We start from the raw sequence: 26,488 nt of genomic DNA on the forward strand, positions 1-26,488 counted from the left end.
GAGGGGGGGAGAGTTGCTCAGAAGAAAGTGTCGAGCAGATCCGAGCGGCGATGTAATGCCGGAGAGCTATGCCTAATAGAAATGTTCATATTTCAGCAAAGCAACATGGCGCCCCAGTCCCCACGAAGCCTGCACTGTGCAGCCCGCTTCCCTTCTGCCTCTTCTCGCTTGCCTTGTGCCTGGCAGCAGTGTCTGGCCTGCCTGCCTGTCTACCCTGTCCCCCAGCCTGCCGCTGCTTGCACTGGGATTCCTCCTGTACGGTTAACTGTTCCAAGGCTGGGCTTCCACAGGCACCAGGAATGATGGACCTGCCTCCCAACACCACTGTACTGTAAGTCGCTGTACTTGCTTATCGATCAGATGATGTGATTCTTGTTTTGTCATTGTTTTCGTTTTGCAAAAGCTGTGCCAATTTAAAGGTTGCCCCTCTCCCGGAAAATATAGAACTTTATCCTTAACTTCCGAAAAAGTAAGTGACAATTTGACATTGTAGAAAGTACATTAACCACCCCGCTTCAGTTTATTTCATTACATGACCTTCTGAGATGCCACACTTTATCAAAGCCTTCAGGATTTTAAAGTCCCAGCACCGCCGTCTAGTGTGGCCAAAGGTTTAGCCTGATGCCCAGGCACACTTTCGCCATTCAGTTCGACTCCTGGTGCACCTATTGAGGTGAACCCTTCCCTCGACTGTCCAGCAGTTTTCCCTTTCTCTCTGGCGAATCTTAAATAAAAATAGCTGGGCATGTTTGAAGAAGAGCGGAACATTTCGACGGCGCCTGCATAAGCTTTTGTTTGCCTCTGAAGACTTGGCCGGCAACCGTGAAGACGTTCAGAAATGTTCACAAAGTTGCTCATGGTTTTAACAAGGCTTATAGAAGCTCAGCGAAAGTGAAGTTTACAGTGGGGAGCTGGAAATCTGCATTCAGTAGGGATCAATAGTGTGTGACTCATCATGTTTGGCTTTGTGTGTTTTAAAAGCTTTATCAAAATTGTTTTCGAGGAGGAAGCTGAGCGAAATTTGAGGACAGCATTTAATTCCAAAAATGTCCTTTTTTCTCTCTGTATAAAGTAGGCTGTGGGGAAGGAGGGGGTGGGGATGATACAGACACAACCAGTTTGGGAAACGAAGTGTCATATTCCGTTTTCCTGTATTAGAGCTGGAATGTCTCAACGTAATGAGGAAAGAACTTGAAATGTCATAAGTAGATTAAAATTTTACACAAAGCATCCGTCCAAACCTAAGATGGTAATTCTAAATTGCCTTCAATCCAGTTTGTATGCCTGGATCGACCACTCGGTTTTGTTAATTATTAGAGATAACAAGGTGCAGAGCTGGATGAACACAGCAGGCCAAGCAGCATCAGAGGAGCAGGAAGGCTGACGTTTCGGGCCTAGACCCTTCTTCAGAAATGATTATTATCCCGTTTTGGAGCTGCTGTTTTGAGATACGACTTGGGGAATTTTTCACTGATTAGGGCCCGCTGCATGCTCGTGAGGAGCACTTTATTTCACTGTTTTCCGTAGCGACAAACTGGAGGAGTAAAAAGAAACAAATGAGCATTATTTACAGCAGAAATCACTAGGAGAACTGGATCGATCCAGGTGGAATGTTTAACACGCACGAAGTAATGCCATGCAAGCAGCAGGGTTTCAGTATACTGTTGGCTGTGTAAAATTCTGGAATTTGTCCTCCCTATAATGGATTTCTCCTTCTCTGGTCCGGGATGACGTTGTATATTTGGTGACTAGAGATAGGAAGTATTGGTTACAAATCTGATGCTGGATGGAGGGGTTGGGGGCAAAGTGAGGTAATATATGGCCTGGTGTAGAAGTGGATTGGCTCGGGAATGACTTTGGCCTATTTTCCTTTTTTCAAACATACTCAGCAAGGTTGAGCGGCAGAATCCTATTTAGCTTTTTTGTCTTGTTGAGAATTGCTGAGGATTTGACCTAAGGAACAACTTTTTCACGCAGGGGGTGGTGCGTGTATGGAATGAGCTGCCAGAGGAAGCAGGGGAGGCTGATACAATTATAACATTTAGAAGGCATCTGGATAGGTACATGAATAGGAAGGGCTTAGAAGGATATGAGCCAAATGCTGCTAAATGAGATTAGATTAATTTAGGATATAGAATCATCGAATCCCTACAGTGTAGAAACAGGCCCTTCGGCCCAACAAGTCCACACTGACCCTTGGAGCATCCCACCCAGACCTATCCCCCTATAACCTGCCTAATCTACACATGCCTGAACACTATAGGCAATTTAGCCTGGCCAATCCACCGAGCCTGCACATCTTTGGACTATGGGAGGAAACCAGAGCACCCGGAGGAAACCCAGGCAGACACGGGGAGAATGTGCAGACTCAACACAGACTGTCGCCCGAGGGTGGAATCAAACCCGGGTCCCTGGCTCTGTGAGACTGCAGTGCTAACCATTGAGCCACCATGCCACCCCTTAATATCTGGTTGTGTGGACAAGTTGGACCTAAGGGTCTGTTTCCATGCTGTATGGCTTTATCATTATTTGTCCAACCCTACAGTGCGCATTTTGTAATGGATACATTTCTGGTGAGAACTATGCAAACATTACTTTGAAGATTTTTAGATAATCAACAAATCTCTGAAACAGCAGATAATGTTTCCTCTCCATACTTGGTTTGTGTTTGTATTTGTTTTCAACCCCAATTTCATGCACTCCTCCATTGGTGGACATGCCTTCAGCTGCTGAGAAGCTAAGCTCAAGAATTCCTCTTTCTTAAACCTTTTCACCTCTCTCCTCCTTTAAGTCATTCACTAAAAGCTACCTTATAGCCACCTGCTTCAATATGTTTTCACCATGTGGCTCAGTGTCAATGCCTATGTTCCTGTGAAGAATTTTGGATGTAATACCACACGTATGGTACAATATTGTTGTTGTGCTGATACCATATTGGAGTAGATCACTACAGTGTTACATGCAATGGGATAGATTTATAAGGATTGTTCCAGGGATGAGAATCTTTAGACGATAGACTGGAAAGGTTTGGGGCTGTTCTCCTTGAAGAGAAGAAGGTCAAAATGAGATCTGATGGGGAGAAAATTACTGCAGATTCTGGAAGCTGTACCAAAAACAAAAAAATGCTGGAAATCACAGTGGGTCAGGCAGCATTCGTGGAGAGAGAGCAAGCTAACATTTTAAATCTAGATGACTTATCATCAGAACTGATACAAAGTGTGAAATTGCTCTTTCTCATAAAAGGATCAAGAACGAGATGGCACACATTTAAACTGATTTGCACAAGAAGCCAATACAATGTGAGGGAAAAACTTTCTCACACAACCGGTCGTTCAGGTCTTGAATGCACATCCTGGAAGTGAAGATTCAATTAAGGCATTCAAGGGGGCATTGTTTCTATTTAAATAATCATCCAATGTACAAGGGCATGGGGAAAAGGTAGGAGAATCGCACTAGTTCATGATGCTCATTTGCAGAGTCAGTGCAGACATGACAGGCTGCCTGGCCTCCTTTTGCGCTGTAACCCTTGTGTGATTCTGTGAAATGGTTGCCATCACAATCTTTCTGATGGTGAAAAACGTGTTCAACCCTCTGACTGGAAGGAAAGTGTGCAGCTATGATGGAAATTCTCTCACCAGCCATGCTGCATGACAGGGACAGTGGGTGATGCAGGAGTGAGGTCACCTTCAATTGTGAATCAATGAAATGCCTTAGCCACTGTGCAATATACGTATACCATGGTGCAAACAGAGGAACATATTCAATACTGAAAGAATTAAAAAGGGGCCGAGGCTGGGGAAAAATAACAGCACACGTGTGTACAAATGGTTGGTTTGCTCCTGGACCAATAAGACATAAAGATCCCAAAACAATGAGAGGTCCTTCTACACCCTCTAACCACGAGTGACTATGTTATCTAACTATAAGTTGCTGTGTTTCTTTTTGATGACAAATTGTTAATCACAAAGTTGAGAATTTTGAACAGTGGAGCAAGAAACTTTTGGGGCAGCAACCTCACAATGAATAAAGTTTTGGCAAAGATCTGTAGCTCGGGTTGTGGGTGAGGTTGTTGACTTGCTTGCCGAGCTGGCTTGTTTTTGTTCAGACGTTTTGTCACCATGCTAGCTGACATCATCAGTGGAATGTCTGGTGAAGCGATGTTATTCTACTCCACTTGGAATTTATACTGTCTGGTCCATTATGGTGAATACTGTCATTTCTGGTTTTGATATATATGGGTTTATATATGGGGTCCAATTCTATGTGTTTGTTGATTGACATGCAAAATGAATGTGGTTTACAAAATACCACACAACAACTGCCACAAACATTACACTGGACAGACAGGAAAGATACTAGCCATCAGAATACACGAACATCAACTAGCAGCAAAACGGCACGATGACCTCTCCTTAATATCTGTACATTCAGACAATGAAGGCCATCAGTTTAACTGGGACAAAGTAACCTAGTAAACCAAGCCAAACATAGACATGCACAGGAATTCCTAGAGACATGTTTCTCCACCCATACTTCAATCAACAAACATATAGAATTGGACCCCATACATAAACCCATATAGCTCAAAACCGGAAATGACAGTACTCACCATAATGGACCGGACAGTATAAATTGCTTTATCAGAGGCTCCACTGATGATGTCACCTAGCATGGTGAAAAAACGTCTGAACAAAAACAAGCCAGCTCGGCGAGCAAGTCAACAACCTCACTCACAATGAATTTTTGAGCAGGGGTTTCCTAAAACAATGGGAAACCAACATTTTTATAAGAATAATTTGTGTATACAATGCAGGGAAAACTGTAACTTGTAGATCCTGTGCTTTAGACATGACCCAACCAAAGGCACCTGATTCATACTGCTGACTATCAAGCTGTGGTTAGATTAAATGGATGTCTGCATATATGTTTAAGCAGTCACAGACATATTGCTGTTCAGTGGTATCCCAATAATGTACATCACTGAGTCATCCCAAATAAATAGAAAATTGCATAAACTTTAATGTGCTATGACACTGGATCTCACTAGACATCATATAACTTGTGAACCTGAGTAGACATAATGCCCTTTTATCTTCATTCATTGTGTGTACTGTAATGGCTATTGCTGTATAAATGTAACATTGACCTAGAAAATAACAGGATATTGCAGCTTCCAATAGATTCTCAGCAATCTTCTACATGATTACGTTATTTGGAAACTTTGTTTTTCAGGCTAACTGCCCATAATCTTCAGAAATTAACAGGCAATGACAAATAGCTATTTCGTTCATCAATTTATTTCCTTCCTTAGACCATACATAATCTACACAGTCAGGTTTCTAATACCCAACATTAGTCTCCTAAAGAATGTTTAGTGTAACCCTCTGAGCTTGGAAGTGAGACAAGCGTTGAACTCAGAACAGATTCCCTTAATACAATGATGGTTATTGTTCCATATTTCTCAAAACATTTATTTTATTCCATTTGCGTGCATCTCCAGCTTTCTATACTACCCAGTAGAGACCAACCAGTTCTTTAAACTTCTTGGAAGTCTCACATATGGAACCTTATCTAAAAGCCATAGAAAAACAAAACCAGTTATATTCCACTGGACACTGTCATTAATTGACATCTCAAAGACATCCAGTATTTTAATGAAGCATCATCCAATCCTTGAAAAATATTCAATGCCTTATTATAGTAATGCTGAGGACAAGATCAGGAAAATACTCAAAAGAGCTACTGAGCTCCAAAGATGTAACAAACGAAGACAACTAAAATTTACTAATCATTTAGTGCCTTTCCTTGAACTCTTAGAGGGAAATCTGTGTTGTTTTGAGGTGAGAAGCAACGAGAAATGAAACATTGTCTACCAAACTGGGGGGGACTAGCCTTCTCACTTTAGATACTTGACAGATGGTCTCCTAGAACTGATATCACAGATTTTGTTTTGTTCATTTGTGAGCATTGCCGGCAAGGATTGATATTTATTTTCCATTCTGGCTGCTCTTTTGAAGGTGGTGATGAAGCAACCGCTTTGAACCTCTGCAGTCCATGTAGTTTTGGTAGACCCACTATGCTGTTATGACGGGAACATTGATATATTTCCAAGTCAGGATGGTTGTTGGACCTGGAGAGGAAATTATAGGTGTTTCTGTTGTTCTTCTAGGTGATACAGGTTTGGAGGTGTGGGTATTGTCAAAGGAACCTTGGCAAGTTACTGCAGTGCATCATGGTGATAGCACACGCTGCAGTACATTGGTAGTGGAGGGAGTGTATGTTTAAGTTGATCAATAGGGTGTCATCAAGCAGGCTACTTATTTCCACATAGTGTCAAGCTTCCTCAGTATTATTGAGGCTACACTCATGCAGGTAAGTGGAGAGTACTTCCTCATATTCCAGGTTTTTGCCTTGTAAATAATGGACAGGCTCTGGGGAGGCATGAATCAGAGCCTTCAGGAGAGGAATGGAAAAAAAAATATTTTTATCACTGACAGCTCTCACTTCTCCCCATTCAGTTTTAATTTCCTTCATATGCTCACATTATTGCATTAACATCAAAAGGTAAGAATGTTGTCCATGAAAAAAACAGCATATGAAAGAATTGAACATTTTATACTTGCACTGATGCACTTGGGGTGGGAAGTAAATGTTGATATTTCTTTGAAGTGATTATGTGTTTTTAAAAATATACTTATTATTTAAAATGATAATTAAGGGTCTTAAAATATTGTGTAGTTCACATTCTCAGTCTGAGAAAGAATTCCAATAAACATGCTGCAATGTGACTTTTTTGGAAATGCACTTTTAGAAGTGACACTAGAATACAGTGATCACATTATCAATAATTACTGATAGAAAATCTGATCCCTCTAAATTAAGAATGGTCATTTGACATTTGAATCCATTAGAGTGAAGACAAAGCTGTTAATAAATCACAATATATGTCGCACAACTGTAAGAATCTTGACTTTCCCACTGTTGAGAAACTTGTCAATCAGAAATGTGAATCCCAGTTTATTTGAAGATAAGTCAAGTTCAATGTTGGCAAACCAGTGGCAATAATGTTCCTCCATGTATGGTAAAGAGATTCTGTGTGGGATCAGGTGGACTCTACAGCCATTGTTGGTAGCTTTGCTTTTAGCTGTGTTTTTGATATTCTGTTTTGTCAATGAGCTTTGATCATTCAGCCACAGTGCCAAGTAAATTACTTTGCCAATTAGACTACAAGTGCCATTAAAGAAAGAATTAGCATTTATCTAGCATCTCACGTGACCTCACGATGTCCCAAAAAACTTTGCAGCCAAATTCTTTTTGTAATGTAACGACTGTTCTAATTTAGAAACACAGCAGTCAATTTGGGTACAGTGAGCTCCCACAAACAGTGATGTAATAATACTTGGATAATCTATTTTACCGATACTGGTCGAGTGAGTGATAAATATTGACCAAGATAGTGAAGAGAAAACTCTTCCTTATCTTCAAAATGGTGTCATAGGATCTTTTACATCCATATGAAAGGGCAGTAAAGTTCTCAGTTCAAGGTCTTGTGCAAATGGCAGGACCAGTACTGGGTTTTCGACCGATCGTTAAACCCATGACCACTTATTTAGAAGGACAAGGGCAGCGGATACATCGGAACACCACCTGCAAGTTCCCCTCCAAGCCAGTTACCATATTAACTTGGAAGTATTTCGCTGTTCCTTCAATGTAGCCGGGTCAAAATCCTGGAATTCCCTGCCTAAGTGCTTTGTGGGTCTATCTACAGTACATGAACTGCAGTGGTTCAAGAAAGTAGCTCACGACCACCTTCTCAAGGACAACTAGCATGGGCAGTAAAATGCTGGCCAGCCAGTGATGTCCATGTCCCATGAGTGAATAAAAAAAAAGTTGGTGCTTAACTCCGTGAAATGGAGCCACATCTTTTTTGACTCAGAGGCAAGACTACTACCTTGAAGCCATTGTTAATTGTGACGTTATAGTCATCTCCTTACCCACTAGGAGACATACACAGCCAGTTATTTAACCAGCTTGCCTCTGTTTCTTGCATAAACAAAAAATACAATCAGACAAATATGTGTAGGGACAGGACCAGGCCATTTGTCCTTTGAGCCTCCTCCACCATTTAATGAGTTTTTGGCTGATCCAATTCTGATCTGTATGCTGTACAGGAGAAGCTGGACATGATGTTATGAAGGATAATAAACTGTGACCAGTATAAAAATACAGCATATCTGTAAGTCCCCAGAGGTAAGAGAAAATTATTGCAGATGATGTGGAGTCATCTTAACTCAAAATGTTAGTTAGCTTTCTCTCCATGGATGCTGCATGACCCGCTGTGATCTCCAGCACTTTGTTTCCCCAGAGCTAATCCTCACCCTCTAGTCAAGGGGAGAACAGATGACGAATCATTAAAATTAGAATAAAGGCCACCCGGGGAAGGATGTCTTTTGAATTTGCTGAAGGGTTTGGTCTGAATATTGTCAATTAACACAGAATTTTGAGCTGTTGTTCCATCAGTTCATATGCAGTTTGCATACTGACAACACTTGTGCCATTGCAATAATGTCCTTGTAGATGACTAAGAATCCTCTATGTGGAGAGAATGGAAGAGGACATTTTCATCAAATAGCTCAACAGAAACTGAATGTTTAGGACGCAGGAACTGATAGCAGTTTAAGCACGACCACAGGGGAGCAAACAGACTGCCACTGGATCGTGACGTTCTGACTGGAATGACATGTCATGTTCTTTGTTTTATGTTTCTTTAAATAATTAATCTACAATCCACATTGCTGTTTACATTTTCAGAATGAGATGAATCTACCATAAAGGGACTGTAGAATGTGCAGTACTTTAAAATTTGTTTAAGTCGTTTATTCATCAGCTAATCATGGTTCGACTATTCACTCCCACATTACCCCCCCCACCACAACCACTGCCCCACCGACTTGCTCAACTGTCTGCCTAGCAGGTGTGTGCACATATCTGTGATTGTTTACTGGTGGATTACTACCTCTCACATTTACTTTTCGCTAAAGATTGTTTTTATTTCTTGAATGAAAGGTTTGCGTTTTTATGACCTCAGGCTCTTCCAAAATACCTACAAAGCCAAATAAATACATTTGAATTGCAGACACTGTTGACCTGCTGCAAATCAACAGCCAATTTGCACACAGTAAGCTCCCTCAAATGCCAATGGTTAATAACGCACAGCTTGCATTTGGAATACTCATGAAAGGATAAATTTTGTTCAAGGCATCAGGAAGAACTCCTTTGCCCTTCCAATAGTACCGTGGGTCCCCACAATGCCCATTTAGTGGGCTGATGGGGTCTTGACTTAACAATCCAGCTGAAAGGAGACTAGAAGCTACATACATACAGATCTCTCTGTGTTACTTGCATTTTATTGTGCACAGCATCTCAGGATCCAGGAATCAGTGGCATTATAGATATATAAAATATGTATGGCTCTATGCTTCTGCTGTTAGGATATCAGAGTACTGATTTTAGTTATATAAATGTCCACAGCTTGTTTATGTGCACAGCCAATACTTCAGCAATTCACATTACATTTTCTGAAACGCATTTATTATAGTTGGGAACTTCCCAATTCAGGCCCCTAGTTTCCGCCTACCTATATCCTAAGCTCAGGAATTGCTTTCCCAAACCTCTACATCTCTCTTTCCTCCTTTAAGATGCTGTGTAGGACCACTTGGCCACTTGCCTTAATGTTTAATTCATTGATCAAGTATTGATATTTTTCTAATTACCCTTCTGCAAAGCCCCTGGATAAAAGGTGCTCTAATATTGGAGGTTGTTGTGTTAAACCTGGTTTCCAAACTGTAGTAACAGAAAAGAAATGCTTTTCGCAAGCACTTAAGAATGTGAGATGGAATATAATAGGAAACACTTGGAGCACTCAAAATCCCGATGAATATGAAGAGGAAATAGCAAGGACATGGAAGCCAAAAAAACTGAGACTGTGCAGACTAAAATGAAGTGAGGATTATACAGGGTCTGATGTTGGAACATGATGTAATGTCTACAGACTTGGTAATGAATGTACCTTATGGCATAGCCCAAACACTTAAAAACAAAATCAAAAAAGATAAAGTTTAACTCATGCGTGGGATCATCTGCCTGATTTTCACTGACTTGTTCACCAGGAAGGCATTGTTTTATATGCCATGAGTAAGCAAGTTTCCAGTTCCTTGCCCACTGACTCACTGGAAATGGGTTCCTCAGTTCGAGGAAAAAGAAAATGTTCAGCGATAGGGCACATTATTCAGTGCACTTTGACTGGACTTGTCTGTTCCAGCAAGCATCTGAACATCTTTCATAGTATTGGAGTCATAGAATCATACAGCATGGAAACAGACTCTTCGGCCCAGCTGGTCCATGCTGAACATAATCCCAAACTAAACTAGTCCCACCACCTACTCCTGGCCCATATCCCTCCAATTCCTATTCATGTACTTATTCAAATGTCTTTTAAACATTGTAATTGTACCCACATCCACCACTTCCTCAGGAAGTTCATTCCACACAAGAATCACCCTCTGTGTAAAAAATTTGCTCCTCATGTCTTTTTTAAATCTCTTTCCTCTCACCCTAAAAATATGCCCCCTTGTTTTGATATCCCCCATCCTACAGAAAAGACAACTACCATTAACTCTATATATACCCCCTCATTATTTTATAAACTTCTATAAGATCACCTCTCAACCTCCTACACTCCAGTGAAAATGTCCAAGCCTATCCAACCTATCTTTGTAACTCAAACCTCCATACCCAGCAACATCCTGATAAATCTCTTCTGAACTCTCTCCAGTTTAATAGTATCCTTTCTATAACTGGGCCACCAGAACTGTTCACAGTATTCCAGAAGAGCCCTCACCAATGTCCTGTACAACCTCAACATGACTTCCCAATTCCTATACTCAAAGGACTGAGCAATGAAGGCAAGCGTGCCAAACATCTTTTTAACCACACTGACTGTGACACAAACTTCAAAGAATTATGTACCTGCACCCCTAGGTCCCTCTATTCTACAACACTACCCAAGGCCCTACCATTAATTGTATAAGCCCTACCTTTGTTTGTTGTACCAAAATGCAATATCTCACACTTAGCCAGATTGAACTCCATCTGCCATTTTTCAGCCCATTGACCCATTTGATCAATATCCCTTTGTAATCTTAGAAAACTGTCTTCACTGTCTACAATCCCACCAATTTTGGTGTCCTCCGCAAACTTACTAGCCATGCCTTCTATATTCTCATTCATATCACTTACATAAATGACAAACAACACACCACATCCCCGTACTGAAACCATGTGGTAATACTAGTTTAACTGAACAGGAGTGTATTAACAAGGAAAGTGTTTTTTTACACTCACATCAAAACATTTGGAAAGCTTGCTTTCTGAGCAGGTATGGTGGCATGCTAGACTGCTGGCCTGTTCTAATGATATGGAGACATCAGTCCATGATAGTTGGGGTATTTAAATTTGGTTAGGAAATAAATTTGGAATAAAACAAGTATCAGAAATGATGATCAGAATCAACAAGTTACATTTAGTGAAATGTAACATCCCTAAATGCTTTGTAATAAAGCAAAGTTAGTTACCAAGCCAAGTACTTATTTTAGAGCAGGTGACTAACAAGTCAGTCTAAAAGGTAGGTTTTAAAGAACATCTCAGAGAAGAAGGTGCCTATGAGTTCATGAGGGATTTTCCAGAGCTCAGGAAGCTGACAGCAAGGCCATTGGTGGAACAATTAAAATCAAGGATCCTAAAGAAGCCAGAATTAGTTGAGCATGGCCATTTCAGAGGGATGCAAAAATCCCATCTGTTTCAGTCATGCCTTTGGGAAAGGAAATCTGCAATCCTGACTCTGTCTGGCTTACACATGACTCCAGATCCTCAGCAATTTGCTTGACTCTTACATGCCGTCTGAAATATCTCCAACAACCCCTTCATTGTACCAAACCAATAGGTTTGGAATGGTTCCAGAGGGCAACTTGCAACCACTTCAAGGACAATAAATGCCAGCATTAACAATTTAAACTCATGTCCCACTATGATTAAAATAAATAACAAATATTCTAATTTGGTAACTTAGTTCTTTTTCACTCTAAGATTAAATCCTTGTTGTGCATTAGCTATGAACACTTCATCCGTAACTAACTAATTAGTACGCTCTGTTAACAAAGTTTTATTCAGTGTGAATCTGAATTAGTCACTGATTTAAACCAAAGCCTAGTTGATAAATTATGTCAGTGCAGACTAGGCACAAAGAAAAGGATGATTTGTTGAGCTGTACAGAATAAAATAGGGTACAACACATTGCCATGCTGATATACATAAACACTTATTTCTTGTGAAGGGAGCACATTGGGCTATATACATGATAGTAAAGCTCCATTTAGGCTGTGAAAAACGTTATATCACTTTACATTTGGACTCCAATGTGTGGACACATTGGAAGGAATATGTAATGTAATCCTACATGAAAATGAATCATCTTTGCATTTATATAGCACCTTATTGTGACCTCACAACTTTCCAAAGTGTTTTCCAATCGGTTAAGTCCTTTTTCGGAGCATGTTTGCTACTGTAATATAGGAAACACAACCATCAAATTGCCCACAGCAGTTGTCAACAAACAGCAACAAAATTAATTGGCAAGAGCATCTGTTTTAAGTGATATAGATCGAGGGATAAATATTGGCCAGTGTACTGGAGAAAACTTTGTTGCTTTTCTTCAAAGTGGTGCCATGGGGTCTCTGAGTTTAATGACTGTTTCAAAAGGCAGGCTCTCCAGCAATAAAGGACATCATTAGGACTGCACTGGTAAAATAAGCCCATATTATGTTCTTACTTTTGACAGGATTGTCAAGTTTACCGCCTCTTATCTCTTCAGTATACTAGTGATTTATGTTAAAGTAGAGGAGAACATTGCCCAGAATTAATAATGTTGCCCATCAGCTCTGTACATGTATCAAAAAGACATGGAAAGATGTATTTAAAGTTTCAAGATCCAATCTTCCATCAATATATTTAGCAAGTTTGTTCACTACACTGCATTACATTTTGGAATATTGTGCTGTTGACCACACCAGTCTAAAAATGCACGTTCCAAGGAGCTCTGAGAATTTAGCTTTGCTGATTAAGTGTGTCTGTGAATTCCAAAGCTACATTAATAATTATAAGTGGGATGAATATGGCATTTAGTTGAACACTATGACAAATCCTTGCAAAAGTTAGTCAGAGACTTTTTCCCGGGGTGGAAATGACTATTACGAGGGGGCATAATTTTAAGGTGATTGGAGAAAGGTAAAGGGGAGATGTCAGAGGTAGTTTCTTCACACAGAGAGTGGTGGGCGTGTGGAATGCGCTGCCTGCAGTGGTAGTGGAGTCAGATACTGTAGAGACTTTTAAGCGACTCTTGGATAGGCACATGGAGGATAGTAAAATGTATGGTATGCAGGGTAGATTGATCTTAGTAGGATAATAGGTCGGCACAACATTGTGGGCTAAAGGGCCTGTACTGTGCTGTACTGTTCTATGTTCTATGTTTAACTCGATTTTGGCTTGAACCTAGACTCTTGCAATACACATGCAAGAACGCTTCCCTAGTTGACCAAGTGGTGCAATTCCTTGCACTATGAAAAGGTGTGACTTCTTGTAGCATGTTTCTTTGAAGTTGATCAGGATTCATTCCTGACAAGTAGCATTTTTGAATGTTAGCTATTTTTACCCTCAAGTGGATAGGATATGAAGTACTGCCCCTTGGCCATCTTACAAGTCATTGCCAAACCTGGAATGAGGTCTTTGGAATTCACATCTGGCATTATGCTTGCTTAATGGTTGCATCTGTGAGGCAGTCATTTCAATTTTAACTCCATGAAGGCCAATTATCACTCATTATCCTTTCAACAACCTGAGGTACAGGCTAAACGCCAATGGAAACTAACCCATAACTCCAGGTACTGTTTCTGATTTTCTTTACTTCATGAACTTAGAAAACCCAATGTATGTCGCCAGGCCTTGCTCTGATATCTGTTGCCTCTTGTTGAGTTATTATAACTACGGCCTGTTTGCTTGCCCACCAAATGGCCCAGTTTGGGGAATTTTTTAGTCAATAAGATATAAGAGCAGAAGTAGGCCATTCAGCCATTGAGTTTGCGCTGCCATTCAACGGGATCATGGCTGATCTGATAATCCAAAACTCCACTTTCTTATCTTTCCCCATGACCCTGGATTCCCTTCCTGATTAAAAATCAGTCTATCTCAGCCTTGGATATACTAAATGATCCAGCCTACATCGCCCTCTGTGATAAAGGATTCCACAGATTCACTACCCTCTGAGGGAAGAAATTTCTCCTTCTCTTTGTGTTAAATTATTCAACTATGCTCTCTGGTCCTAAATTCTCCCTCAAGTGGAAACAATTTTTCCGTATCCACCCTGTGAAGTTCACTAAGAATCTTGTACTCTTCCATAAGATGACCTTGCATTCTTTTAAATTCCAATGTTTACAGACCCAATCTACTCAATTTCTCCTCATAAGACAGTCCTTCTATGCCTGGTTTCTGCCAGTGAATGCTTCCAATACAGTATCTCATGCCTTAGATAAGGGGCCCAAACTGTTCACAGTAAACCAGCTGTGATCTTATTAGTGTCTTGTATAGTTTTGGCAAAAGGTTTCTACTTTTATACTCCATGCCCTTTTAAATAAAGGCCAACAAGTTTACACTGCGGAGAAGGACACGGAAGCTAGGGAACTTGGGGAAATAAATAGTGATGTCTTGAAAAGAGTTCATATTACAGAGAAGAAGTGCTGGAGGTCTTAAAATTCATAAAGATAGATATATCCACTGGACCTGATCAAGTGTTTCCCAGAACTTTGTGGAAGCTAGGGAAGAGATTGCTGAGCCCCTTGCTGAGAAATTTGTATCATCAATAGCCATGGGTGAAGTTCCAGAAGACTGAAGGTTGTCCAATGTGGTGCCATTATTTAAGGAAGGCTGAAAGAAAAAGCCAGGGAACTATAGACTGGTGAGCCTTATGTCAGTGATGGGTAAGTTGTTGGAGGAGATTCCGAGGGGCAGGATTTACATGCATTTGGAAAGGTAGGGACTGATTAGAGACAGTCAATATGGCTTTGTGCCTGGGAAATCGTGTTCTACTAATTTGATTGAGTTTTTTGAAGAGGTGACAAAGAAGGTAGAGTGGTAGATTTTGTCTATGTGGACTTCAGCAAGGCATTCAACAAGGTTCCTCATGATAGACTGGTTAGTAAGGTTAGATCACATGGGATCCAGAGGGACCTAACCAATTGGATACAAAATTGACTTGAAGATAGGAGGCAGAGGGTGGTGGTAGAGAGTTGTTTTTCAGACTGGAGGCCTGTGACCAGTGAGGTAACACAAGGATCAGTGCTGGGTCAACTACTTTTCAACATGTACTTAAATGATATGAATGTGAATATAGGAGGCATGATTAGTAATTTTGCAGATGACACCAAAATAGAAAGTGTAGTGGAGAGTGAAGCAGATTATCTCAGAGAACAATGAGACCTTGATCAAATGGGCCAATTGATTGAGGAGTGGCAGATGGAGTTTAATTTAAATAAATATGAGATGTTGCATTTTTGAAAGACAAACCAGGGGAGGACTTATACAGTCAATTGTAGGGCCCTGGGGATTGTTGCTGAACAAAAGACACCGAGGGGTGCAAGTGCATAGTTTCTTGAAGCTGGAGTGACAGGTAGATAGGGTGGTGATGAAGGCATTTGGCACGCTTGCCTTCATTGGTCAGAACATTGAGTATAGGAGTTGGGATATCATGTTGCAGTTGTACAGGACATTGGTGAGGCTACTTTTGGAACACAGTATACAATTTTGGTCACCTTCAATAGGAAAGATGTTGTTAAACTTGAGAGGGTGCAGAAAAGATTTACAAGATGTTGCTGGGATTGGAGGGTTTGAGTTATAGGGAGAGACTGACTAGGCTGGAAATTTTTTTCCCTTGAGCATTGGAGGCTAAGGAGGGACCTTGTAGAAGTTTATAAAATCATGAGGGGCATGGATAGGGTGAAAAGCCAACATCTTTTTTCCTAGGGTGGGAGAGGCTAAAACCAGAATGCATACGTTTAAGGAGAGAGGGGAAAGATTTAAGAAGGACCTGAGGGGAAACTTTTTCATGCAGAGAGTGGTGCATGTATGGAATGAGCTGCCAGAAAAAGTGGTGGAGGCTGGTACAATTACATCATTTAAAAAGCTTTTGGATGGTTATATGAATAGGAAGGGTTTAGAGGGATATGGGCCAAATGCTGGCAAAAGGGATTAGGTCAGATTGGAATTTCTGATCAACATGTATGAGTTGGACTGAAGGGTCTGTTTCTGTGTTATATGGCTCTACGACTGTATTTTATTTGCCTTCCCTATTATTGGCCAAATGGGAATGCTAGCCTTTTGTGATTCGTGGATGAGGACTCCCAAATCGTCCTTTTCTGTAGTCTTCCACAGTCTTTCTTCAATTAAATAATATTCAGTTCCTCTAATCTTCTGACCAAAGTGTACAATCCCATTTTGTATTCCATCTAAGAACAGCTTCTTCCCCATTTTTATCAGACTTATGACTGGACCTCTCATATGTTACAGTTAATCTTTCTCTGCACCTTCTATGTACCTGTAGCACTATACTCTGCATTCTGTTCTATTACCCTGATGTACTTACGAAGTGCCCGGTTAGCATGCAAAACAATACTTTTCATTGTATCTCGGTATGTGACAATAATAAATCAAATCAAATCTGCCAAGTTGATGCTCACTTGCTTAACCTGTGTATATCCCTGTGCAAACTCTTTGTGTCATCTTCATCATTTGCTCTTCCATCTATTTTTTGTGTCATTTGCAAACTTGCTGTGGTTCATTTGCTTGCCTCATTAATAAAGTCATTAATGTATATATTGTGAATAATTGTGCAATGATAACTGTGGCCCACTTAGCTCAACACAACATACCTTGATGTCATTTGTAACTGGAAATCTATCAGTTTCTGCCTTGAATCTACTTGATGACTGAGCTTCCACGGTGCTCTGACATACAGAATTCTGAAGGTTCCCCATCCTCTAAGTGAAGGGGCTCCTCCTCAGTTCAGACCTAAATGGTTTGCCTTTTATTCCAAAGCTGTGTCCCACAGTTCCGTGCCTCATAGCCAGGATAAAGATCATTTCTGCATCTAGTCTGTCAATCTCTTTAACAATTTTGAAAGTTTATATGAGGTCACCTCTCCTACTTCTAAACTCCAGAGAATACTTGCCCAGCTTCTTCAACCTCTCCTCCTAGGAAAATCCCACCGGGATTGTTCCAGGAATATGTCTGACGAGCTTCCACATTTGGATTTACTCCAAACTTAGGGGCTCCCTGCTGGCATTACTGTGGGGGCAATGCTTTTTGTGGAAACACTAAATTAGTTCTGAGAGAATATGGAATGAAGTAAGTACATTTCCATATGCTGTTGTTTGAACCTGACAGTGAATCATTATGACTTGATTGTCAAGTTTTGCCTAAAGAGTGAGTCGGGGTGAGTCATACTGAACATCAACTTGCACTTGTAAAGTACTTTTAATGTGATTAAACATACTGAGGCACTTCACAAGCGTGTTCACTGAGCCAAATTTTCTTTGTTGATTGCCATGCCTTCAGTTACTTAGGCCACTCTGAAATTCACTGGCCAAACCTCTCTGCTTCTCTCACCTCTTCTAAGAAGCTCCTTAAAAATGAACTGTTTGGTGAAGCTTTAGGATTACTCTCTTAATAGATCCTTATGAGGGTCAGTGCTTGACTAATAGCACTGTTACAATGCAAATTAATGTTGTTCCCATTCTCAGCATGCAAAACAGAGTGAATGGAACACGGTGAATAAAATTTCAAACAGAAGAGAAGGGGAAAGCATTAAAAGAGGAAAAATGTCATGACTGTATTCAAGTGGGAAAAATTAATTGGCATTTTTTTTCTGGTTGTCCACAGGGCTGTTGTCTTTTGTTGTAATGGAGTTGTGATGTGCAGATGATGTGATATGCAAGCAATGCCATGACACAATTCATATCTTTATACTGTAACTGGTTACAAGATCTTAAAAAGAAGGCTTATTTCATGACCAGATCACTCCTTTATAAAACGTAGCTCAGTCACAATATCCTTGCTTCTTGATATATAGATGAGTTCAAGCAGATACAAAGTAAATGTCAAATTTCAAAGATTTATCTGAACTATTTCTGGAGCCTGGGTTGTGGAAAAGTCTGGTTTGTAATACAGTGGCTAATTTACCACCAGGGAGCCACCATTCCCTTTCTACATTTCAGTCTGCTCTGTTTTAGGATTACATCATCGTAGCCAGCTAGTATACTACAGATGCTGTAAGACTTTCCACTGAAAGTTGGCTTGTACCTTTTTGTAAAAGAAGAAGAAACAACGTCTGCTTTGCTTAGGATTCAAAAAGAAACCTCAGGAATTTTTGATAGTGTAGACAGACAACACAGGATGGTTTCAACAATGTTACCTTTCCCAGAATGCGCCATAAACCGACCCTTGCCCCACCCTCAGCAAAGAAGAGAATATGCCAAAATGGGAGAATACTCAATAGGTAAATTAGTTTCTGAACAGATTATTCGCTGAATGAAATTGGGTAGACCCTCTTTCAAAAACGTTCTAGGTTTTAGCTCTTTCAACATTTTGAGTGCTCTTCTCTCTTTGTTTTATTTTGGTTGTCAGTCATGGCCAATGTTTACTCTTTGAGTCTCAAGTTAGGAGGTTGTGGGTTCAAATCCCACTCGATAACGCAATCACAAAAATCAAGGCTGACACCCCCAGCATGATGATAAGGGAATGCTGTACTGCCAGAGGGGCCTGTCTGTTGCATTTGAACGAAACCCCCATCTGCCCTTCCAGGTGAACATAAAAAATCCCAAGGCACTATTTCAAAAAACAGCAAGAGATCAGTTGTGCCTGATGCCCTTGGTCAATACTTATCTTTTGACCAATAATACACAAACAGATCGTCTGGCTATTATCACATTGTGGAATATGGGATCTTGCTGTGGACATAGAGGTTGCCACACTTCCTACATTACAACAATTCTGAGGAAGGGTCACCGGACCCAAAACATTAACTCTGATTTTTTTTCTTCACAGATGTTGCCAGACCTGCTGAGCTTTTCCAGCAACTTTGTTTTTATTACAACAATAACTACAGTTCAAGGTGCTACTGAAAGGATGTTTTGTTCTTTTTAGGCAAAAGTTAGAAACTTGTTTCATTGCAGTTATGGTCCTCATCATGGTAGCTGTTAATAATGAAAGCAATTGAAAGGAAATAACTTACATTTCTGTAATGCCTTTTACAACCTCAGTGTGTCCTAAGACAGTCAATGAAGTGCCTTTGAAGTGTAGTGACTTGTGTAACTTAGGAAATTGATCTGTTAAAGCAGGTTATGATGTAGAACCTGATATTTTCACTGAAAGAAACATTCAAGAATGATCCACATCTGCCCCACAGCCTTCCCTGATCCATCAAAACATAATCGGAGAATAAACTGCTAGAAGAAATAGATGTGCATAATGTCTACGTTCTGTATTAACAATAAATCAAGTCCAATCATAATATATGATGTTTAAATGCAACTGATTATACACAAGGGAGCTCTAATCTAGGCTTAATGTTGGTAAGCCCAGAATCTGCCCTTGGCAATGACTCAAGCCATTTTTGTTTGTTTGCACAGTCTCATCAAAAAGCAAAATGGAAATTATGTTGAGTTACATAGAATTTTACTACATAGCAGTAGGCCATTTGGCCCAAGCCTGGGACACAATCTGGCTTGATAGATCATATTTTGATTTGTGTTTGTTTTAACAAAAGGTTTCTCACTGACACAGAAGCATGAAATGCTACAAAATTTGCTTTGCCAGTAAGATAGAAATTTATTAACATAAGAAATGAAAATAAAATAGAACAAACCAAACTATCTAATCATTATACAAATTCAAAGAGTTTTAAACCAACAATAAAAGTATAATCTGATTGTTCCCAAAACACTTTTTTATTAATTGAAAATGAGCAAAAGAACTTTTTATAATACCCAAACACACCCTGGTACAGTACCCAAGACACCACTGATACATACTCACATCAGAGTTCCTGTATCAAATACACCTTTTAAATGTATGCAACTTTAAATAACCTCTTCAGGGTTTTATTCCAACATTTCAGCTCTGGAACTAACACTGATTCTTCACTCTCGGATCACACAGTTCACTATCCTTTTCTTCTCAGATGCACTGGTCTATACAGCCATCCTAATCCAAGGACTTCACCGGGCTACCCCAAACTCAAAGTAAATCTAAAAGAAACTCTATATCTCTAAACTATGGGTGTAGGAAAACAAAACCAAGTTCTTGAAGACTCTAACAAGCCTTAAGACCCCATTATTTATACTGCTGTGTCACAAAACAATCTAAAATAAACCAGAGTTCATTAGTGGTACACACAAACACATGCAGTCTAAACAAAAACAAAGTTGCTGGAAAAGCTCAATAGGTCTGGCAGCATCTGTGAAGGAAAAAACAGAGTTAACATTTCCTGAGGAAGGGTCACCAGACCCGAAACATTAACTCTGTTTTCTCCTTCACAGATACTGCCAGACCTGCTGAGCTTTTCCAGCAACTTCTGTTTTTGTTCCTGCTTTACAGCATCCGCAGTTCTTTTGGTTTTTACATGCAGTCTAAAGCCAGGTCTCAAAAAACTTTTTAAAAATAAATCACCACTTGATTTGATTTGATTTATTTGATTTGACTTATTATTTTCACATGTACCAAAATAATTGAAAACTATTGTTTTGCATGCTACACAGGCAAATCATACCTTACATAAGGTAATAGAACAGAATATAGTGTTACAGGTACAGAGAAAGATCAGCTTAAAATATGAGAGATCCTTTCAAAAGTCTGATAGCAACAGGGAAGAAGCTGTTCTTGAATCTGTTGGTACTTGTTCTCAAACTTTTGTATCTTCGGTCCAATGGAAGAGGGTAGTAGAGATTTTAACCAGCATGGGAGGGGTCTTTGATTACATTGGCTGCTTTCCCAAGGCAGTGGGAGGTATCGACAGAGTCAGTGGATGGAAAGCTTGTTTGCTTAATGGACTGGGCTGTGTTCACAACTCTCTGTAATTTCTTATGGTCTTGGGCAAAGTAGTTGCCATACAAAGCTGTGATGCATCCGGATGGGATGCTTCCATGGGATGCTTTCTATGGTGCATCTATAAAAATTGCTAAGGGTCATTGTGGACTTGCCAAATTTCATTAGGCTTCTGAATAAGTGGAGACATTGGTGTGCTTTTTTGACCATAGCACTGACGTGGAGGGCCAGGGTAGATTGTTGGTGATATCTACTCCCAGGAACCTGAAGCTCTCGACCACCTCCACCTCAGCACCATTGATACAGACAGGGGCGTGTACTCCATTCTGCTTCCTGAAGTTGATGACCAGCTCCTTCGTTTTGCTGATATTGAGGGAGAGATTGTTGTCTTTACAATAATACTTACAAGTTAATTATTAACGACAAGCGCATAGAAAACCTATTGGTTACTAACTCAAAAACCTGAAACGCAAACTTAAAACAAAACATATTTAAACATATTTATAAATCTAGCAGTTTACAACATGCTCCACAAAAGCCTACCCTTCTCCCCGTGCCCATAACTACTTGAATTAATCCAAAGAATCCATTCTTTTATTCTCTTCTCTCTTCATGTACATGCCTAGTTTCCCCTTGAATACTGCATTTGTTGGATATCTGAAATTTAGCATAAAGCAGTGACGCTTTCAGCAGGTCAGGTAGCCACGTGGTGAGAAGGGATATGTCACATTGACATCAGCATGTTCCTTCATCAGAACCAAAAGTTATTATTACATCGTGATACCATCCCCCACCCCAAAGCCTTGGACTCTAACTTCTTCCAGTTCTACACTGTCATCAACCAACATGATAACTCTGTTTCTGTCATCAAAGTTGCTGCCTGACCTTGCTCAGTGTTTTGTGTTAGATTTCCAGCATCTGCAGTGTTTTGCTTTTCGACTGTAACAGAAGAAGAGTCAGACAAGTGGGTAGGCAGAAAAAGAAGTCATGACATATGGTGGAAAGGAAATAGGAAGGTCTGCGAGGAACACAGAGTCCAATAAATGCCAAATGATATCAGTGTCATGGAAAAGAAAGCATAAGACCAGAAGATGGAGGAACAGAAGTAGGTTATTCAGCCCAACAAGAACACTCTACCATTCAATGAGATTGTGGCTAATCTGATAATCCTCACCTACACTTTCCCGCCTTTTCCCTATAACCCTTGATTCCCTTCCTGATTAAAAATCTGTTTATCTCAGCCTTAAATATGCTTAATGACGTAGCCTCCACAGCCCTTTGCAGTAAAGAATTCCACAGATTTTAATAAGAGAAATGATCCATACACCCGAGACTTAGAGGATCTGTGAATGGATAGGAAAAGCTGGTAGAGCAGAGCCATTTCCAGTGTCTCAGAAATGTACAAAGTACACTCAAGCTTTATACTTGTGGAGTTACAACCTTGGTTTATACAACCTGCCATCATATTTAACCCTTTACAGGCTAATAACATGCTGCAATGCAAGGAAAGTAGCTGCAGCACACCCTACTGGTTGCCTAACAATGGGAATTACAATCCCCAGCACAAATTTGCAATCTTCCCTGTCTCCAGAACCTCTTGTTGTGTCCATTCTGAGCTAACAGCAGCTATATCCAAAGATAAATTGGGTGCATTGGAGTTGATAAGGTCAACATTCAAGGCTGGTGGTTGTAAAGTAGAAGGAGGAGTTGCTGTTCTCCATGCTTGTATGGAAACGCATTGGAAGAGCACTGAAGGTCAAGGAGAGGGAATGAGATGGAGAATTATAGTGGCAGGTAACAGGGAGCTAATACAGGAGCTAACATTTCCAACATTCTTGCACTCCCTATTACCTGCCATTTTAATTCTCCATCTCACTCCCTCTCCTTGACCTCTTCCAACGATAATGCCATCAATACAATGTGGAGCTGGATGAACACAGCAGCTCAGGCAGCATCAGAGGAGCAGGAAAGTCGATATTTCGGGTTTACACCCTTCATCAGGATAATATCACTAGGTCATTGCCTCCCCCTAGGTATCATTCAACATTGTTAGAGAGCAAAAAGAAATATTTTAAAATAACTGAAGGTTTTACAAAACAATAACTTCCTTTCAACATTTCCAGATGCATTCATTGAAACTTAGCCATCTCAAGATTCTTAGAGATACAGTGAGAATAGAAATTTCCTGTTAGGCTCTCCTGTGTATGGATGTATATTTGTCAATCATAAGGGTGAGAAGGAGAAAGGGAAGGCTGGAGGGAAGAATAGAGAGACCGATGCAGATGTATTAATATCAGTCATTTGTAAGGAAGAGGGTTTTCTGCTGATGAACAGAGAAAGTGTAAAATTGCAGTTTGTATAATTATATATTTATTTTGATGCTGAAACCTAAGATTCAATGAACTAGAGATTTGTTCAAAGTCTAGCCAAAGATGACTTTGATGAAAGTACCTTGTGTTGAAGGCAGAACACAAAGTGTACCAAATATTTTACTGAACTGTTTACATTTACTAATGTAATTTTAGTCCCTTCTTGATTTGTTTTTCATCCTTTTCCTATGCACACTTGTGGTACTCTTCAGTGTTGCCTGTATGTTTGCTATTGAATAATTTTAAGTGTAAGTAAATTTGTTTGATTATCTTAGCCTGTGAGAAGTGGCTGAAGCACTTAACATTATCTGCTTTCCAAACTGACAAATATTATGGAATCATAAGAAAATTCCAGTAGATAATAGGTCACAATCAAGATGTTAGAATCCAGATGGATTAACTGATTATAATAAAGAATGACAGATGGATCACAAAGGAGTCTGCTAGTTTGTCATCCCAGTTTGTGGATGAGACAACGGACCTGGAAGAAGCCTGAACCTAATGGACATTGTATTCTAATGAAACAATTCACAGGACAATTCTGTAATAAGATGAACTCTGTCAAATTATATTGCGACCAATATGTATTTGAGGCAAAAATAAGACACAGCTGTTCTCCCTCCTTCCCTGCTCTTTTTTGCCTTCCCTCAAAAGTTTGGTAAATGCATTTTCATGAAGACAGAACTGCTTTAAAGCTGCTTCCATCAAACTTCCCTTTAGGAATCGTGCGTGCCTTGGAGAACGCATCTGTGATTATTTGTATATAAACAGCTCCTGGTTTCCATGGGGTTATCACAGCTGTTGTTCATTGGAATAATGGAAGTTTTAAATGTCCTACCATGAACTTTGAAGCACAGCAGACCGTAAAAAATAAAATTACATCCATCTTCATGTTTACTCTAAAATGAGGCCAATTCTTTCAGTCACATGAAAAATGCGTGTTAACTGTAGAGCAGGTTTTTGATATATAGAATTTGCTCATTGGGGCAATGGAACATCACAATCCATTGATTTTGGCCAAATCACAGAAATGTAGTTGGAAATACCACTCTAAAGAGACTCTGTAGCAAAATTCATCTCCCTTGATTGCAACATAACAACCAGGTCCAATCTGTTGGTGCCTGTCAATCTTTTTGTTTGATTTACAGGGCGACACTTGATCTTAGAGACCCAAGGGATAGTTTACCCAGATTTTAGCAGGTCACAACATACTCCACAAGGGTTTATGGGAGTGTGGTAATGTCCATGGTAGAATGGATTATGTGGACATAAAGGCTGGATGGTATTTTCTCACTTACTTCTTCCTTATTTATACTCACTATCCATATTCTCTGGTCTAAACAGTGAGGAAGGGACTGAATTGTGAAAGCAGTGGCTTTCTTTCTCTGATGAACCAAGGGGAGGCAATGGCCTAGTAGTATTATTGCTGGACTATTAATCCAGAGGCCCAGGTAGTGTGTGGGAGACCTGGGTTTGAATCCTGCCACAGCAGATGGTTGAATTTGAATTCAATAAATATCTGGAATTAAGAGTCTAATGATGACCGTGAATCCATTCCCGATTGTCGGGAAAAACACATCTGGTTCACTAATGTCCTTTAGGGGAAGGAAACTGCCATCCTTATCTGGTCTGGCCTACATGTGACTCCAGACCCACAGCAATGTGGGTGACTCTGAACTGCCCTCTGGGCAATTAAGGATGGGCAATAAATGCTGCCCTAGTCAGCGACGCCCTCATCCCCTGAATGAATAAAGGGAAAAAATACCTCTTTAAATACCTATAAAGAATGGCATAATCCCACAGCTCTGAGGAAGAGCAGGGGATTTCTCCTGGTCCCTTGTCCAACATCTAGTCTCTCCACCAAGGTAAGTAAAGTCAGCAAGTTTGCTCAATGGTTTATTATTCCACTGGGAGCTCACAGTGCACAAACTGGCTGCTCCATTTTCTACACAGCGGCTGCACCTCAAAAATTGGATCTAAAGCACTTTGGGACATCCTGAGGCTGTGTCAGGCAATATGTAAAGGCAAGTCAGCTAGTTTACTCCATCTTACTTTCTTCATGACATTTCCCTGCCTTCCTCTTTTATAAAGCTACGTTGGCATTAGTGAAACAAGCTCAAGATAGTTAGCAGTAAGAATTCGAAAGGCATAGAGAATATAATAGCTAACAAATCCAATAAACTGTAAACTCTCTGGAAAGGATGCAATTGTTGTTCATTTAAGTGCTGTGCATGTGGGACCACATGCAGAGTATTTTTTATTTAAAAGTTGCAAGCAGTTATAATGGCTCAGACAATAAGAGAGACTCAGGAAGATAACTATTGCAGTACAAGATCAGCGGTCCATGATGTATAAAATTAGACCCACTGCAAAAAAGATGACCACAAGTAGTTAATGCAAGCACTAATTCTGAATTAACAACTCTGGCAATTGCTATATGTAGTGGCAGACTGTGGTTCTATTAAAGCGTCAGTCAGTTTTTCAGAGTGTCCACTGAACAGTCAAACTTGCCAGAAACCACTTGTTTTTTGCCACCATAAACATTTGGTAATATCAAAAGCAAAGGAGCAGCAACCAACAGGCCTAGTATGTTTGGCCTCTGCTTTTGCCCTCCTGTTCTTGAAACCATAAACACCACAAGTTCAAAGCAGCAGGACAAAGAAAACAACAAAAACACAGAGCTGGTTTTGGATACTGCATAAAACAAGCTCTTTTGTACATACTTGTTTCCATTTGTGATGAATGAACAAGGACCCACATGGAGACCTGCTGCAAGTTAGAGAGAGAGGAGAAAGGGGTGGGGGGTGGGGGATGGTTTTGGCCATGCTAAGTTTCCCATAGAGTCTCAGATGGGAAGGCTGGATGGGTTAGATACAGTAAATGCATGGTCACAAAGATAGAGTGGGCAGGGTGGG

The 26,488-nt window shown here is 40.2% G+C and overlaps 1 protein-coding gene across 1 annotated transcript in view; it reads left to right on the forward strand.

Annotated features, from left to right (window-relative positions):
- The first annotated feature begins 54 nt into the window (after positions 1-54).
- The window catches only part of pkd1a (polycystic kidney disease 1a), a 170,507-nt gene continuing 144,073 nt past the window's right edge, over positions 55-26,488 (forward strand). Inside the window, exon 1 of the mRNA XM_048609690.1 lies at positions 55-331. Within this exon, the coding sequence (XP_048465647.1) occupies positions 69-331 (263 nt within the window). The 5' untranslated portion in view covers positions 55-68. The remainder of the gene's footprint in view (positions 332-26,488) is intronic.

Source organism: Rhincodon typus, chromosome 21 (assembly GCF_021869965.1).
Source record: "Rhincodon typus isolate 14 chromosome 21, sRhiTyp1.1, whole genome shotgun sequence".
Lineage (NCBI taxonomy): Eukaryota > Metazoa > Chordata > Chondrichthyes > Orectolobiformes > Rhincodontidae > Rhincodon > Rhincodon typus.